Source organism: Phytophthora parasitica, assembly GCF_000247585.1.
Source record: "Phytophthora parasitica INRA-310 unplaced genomic scaffold supercont2.29, whole genome shotgun sequence".
Taxonomy (NCBI): domain Eukaryota; phylum Oomycota; class Peronosporomycetes; order Peronosporales; family Peronosporaceae; genus Phytophthora; species Phytophthora nicotianae.
This window is the reverse complement of record NW_008649015.1, coordinates 387,382-389,245: the sequence shown is the minus strand read 5'-3', so window position 1 is coordinate 389,245 and position 1,864 is coordinate 387,382. Positions and strand designations below refer to the sequence as shown.

The 1,864-nt window shown below is 46.0% G+C and overlaps 1 protein-coding gene across 1 annotated transcript; it reads right to left on the bottom strand.

Annotated features, from left to right (window-relative positions):
• Positions 1–409: 409 nt before the first annotated feature.
• PPTG_12027 (hypothetical protein) lies at positions 410–819 on the bottom strand (the record flags this gene model as incomplete). Its single annotated transcript, XM_008908220.1, has 1 exon — positions 410–819. One exon carries the CDS (start codon positions 817–819, stop codon positions 505–507), a length of 315 nt encoding a protein of 104 aa, XP_008906468.1. The 3' UTR covers positions 410–504.
• Positions 820–1,864: the final 1,045 nt, after the last annotated feature.

Genomic DNA, 1,864 nt, shown 5'->3' with positions numbered 1-1,864 from the left:
GCTGGTCGTAGGGCCTTTGTCCGCCATATTGGTGTAAATGAAAACCAGCATCATCACAGTTTCAAGACTGAATCGATTTCGGCGCTTTGACTGAATGTAGTCATGTATGCTCCATGTTATCTCAGAAGCTGCCGATGACGTTGAGACGCAAAACACTCTCCATGCGATCTTAGGGAGATTCGGAAACATCTTGATGTGGGTACCCCACCAACTACTGGGGGAATACTGGCCGTGTTGCTCGCGTTCTTCTGCTGTCCACTCTTCTTTCATAATGATGAACTGCCCAATCTCACCACGAAGGAAACCAATCTGTCTATCCTCACAACCGAGGGGCGAGGCGATCTTCAACAGATCCGCCAGTGTGCTATCCAAGTCGTAGTCAACGAAACGCTGAGTGTGATCGAGAAGGAAAGCAACTCCCATGGCAACTGTGGGAATGAAATTTCATCAAAATATCACGTGATCCAGGATTTTAGCTTGGACACTGGATGGCACACCAGGCACTCACACCGCGATAGTGTACAAATAGTTCCGTTTCAACTTTTCGAACACTGCGTAGATCAACGAGAGAGAGAGAGAGCAGTTGTCACTTTCAAACGCTGCAATACTTCCAACAATTGGGGCAACAAGCTTGATACACAGCTTGAGGTTCTTCCAAAACGCAGTGTCATTCACGTACGACTTTGCACGTGTCAAACGACCTTTTGACTTCTTGAAATTCCCTCTAAAACGATTCATGAACAAGATGTCCGCGAAAACCTCTTTGATAATCCTCATGTTGTGAAGAATGTTTGCCATACACGAATTACAGGAGTACATGCGAGTCACAACCTGCAGAGGACGATTGTGACAGCTGTTTTCGTTTGGATACATTACTTCAGCAGCCCGATCTTACAGAGAACTACCATGACCAAATGGATATTCCCTGTGTAATTACGATGCAGACGTCAATTCAGAAAAAAAGGTTTCGCACTGTGGTGCTACCCTCTGGTCATGGTTGGACCCGTGGAAGTAATAATTTGGGATACTATATAGGTAAAGTTGACATGGATTGGCATTTTGAGAGGGCTGATAGTGGGACTAGTCCTTTTCGCTCATGTGTGCAATACAGGTAGTCTTGTCACTACAACAGCCAGGAAGAGGGATGCCTGTAATCAATTTTCTTGCTCGATCAAAAACGCTATTAAGAGCTATTAAGATCCTTAGTGCTCGTTGATACTTGCGGCCAGAAGTCCGCGTGCGAGTAGTTTGTGTTTTGCGAAATCTCATAAGCAACGCCCAGCGTCTCTTAATAAATTTTGCCAATGTTCTGGCTTTGCCGAGGACGACCTTGATAAACGGGATACCCATCAAGTCCTTGAGCAGCAAGTTCATAGCGTTAGCCACATCCACCGCAAAGTAATCCGGGTCGCTTAGCTTCCAAAATGTCCATAGCAGCACGCATTGTGCTCGGGCTGTCCGTAGTGACAGCAACAACTTTTCCCTTACCAACGAGACTTTCAATTTCGTTGATCACACCGAGTATCAGAGCTCGCCTATCTCCACTGATTTATAGTACAGGGGTCGAGAGTTTGGTCCCTTAAAATGAAATTCATGATGTGTTCGCCCGAAATGTTTGTCCACCCATCCGTCTCCAAAACGAGAAGCTTTCCATTCTTCCACGCGTCGATAGTTTCCTCTCTTTCACGGGCGTACACTTTCTTGAGCAACGAGCCACCAAGTGCCGCACGTGTTGGTAATGTGAGATGGTCTGGTCGACCTTGCAGGATAGCACTTGCTAGAGAGCATGATTTTCTATTTGGCGGAATGCCAAGTTTGTCGAATAGGACATTAGCGCGATCCTGTACTGGAAAGTTTTTTTTTT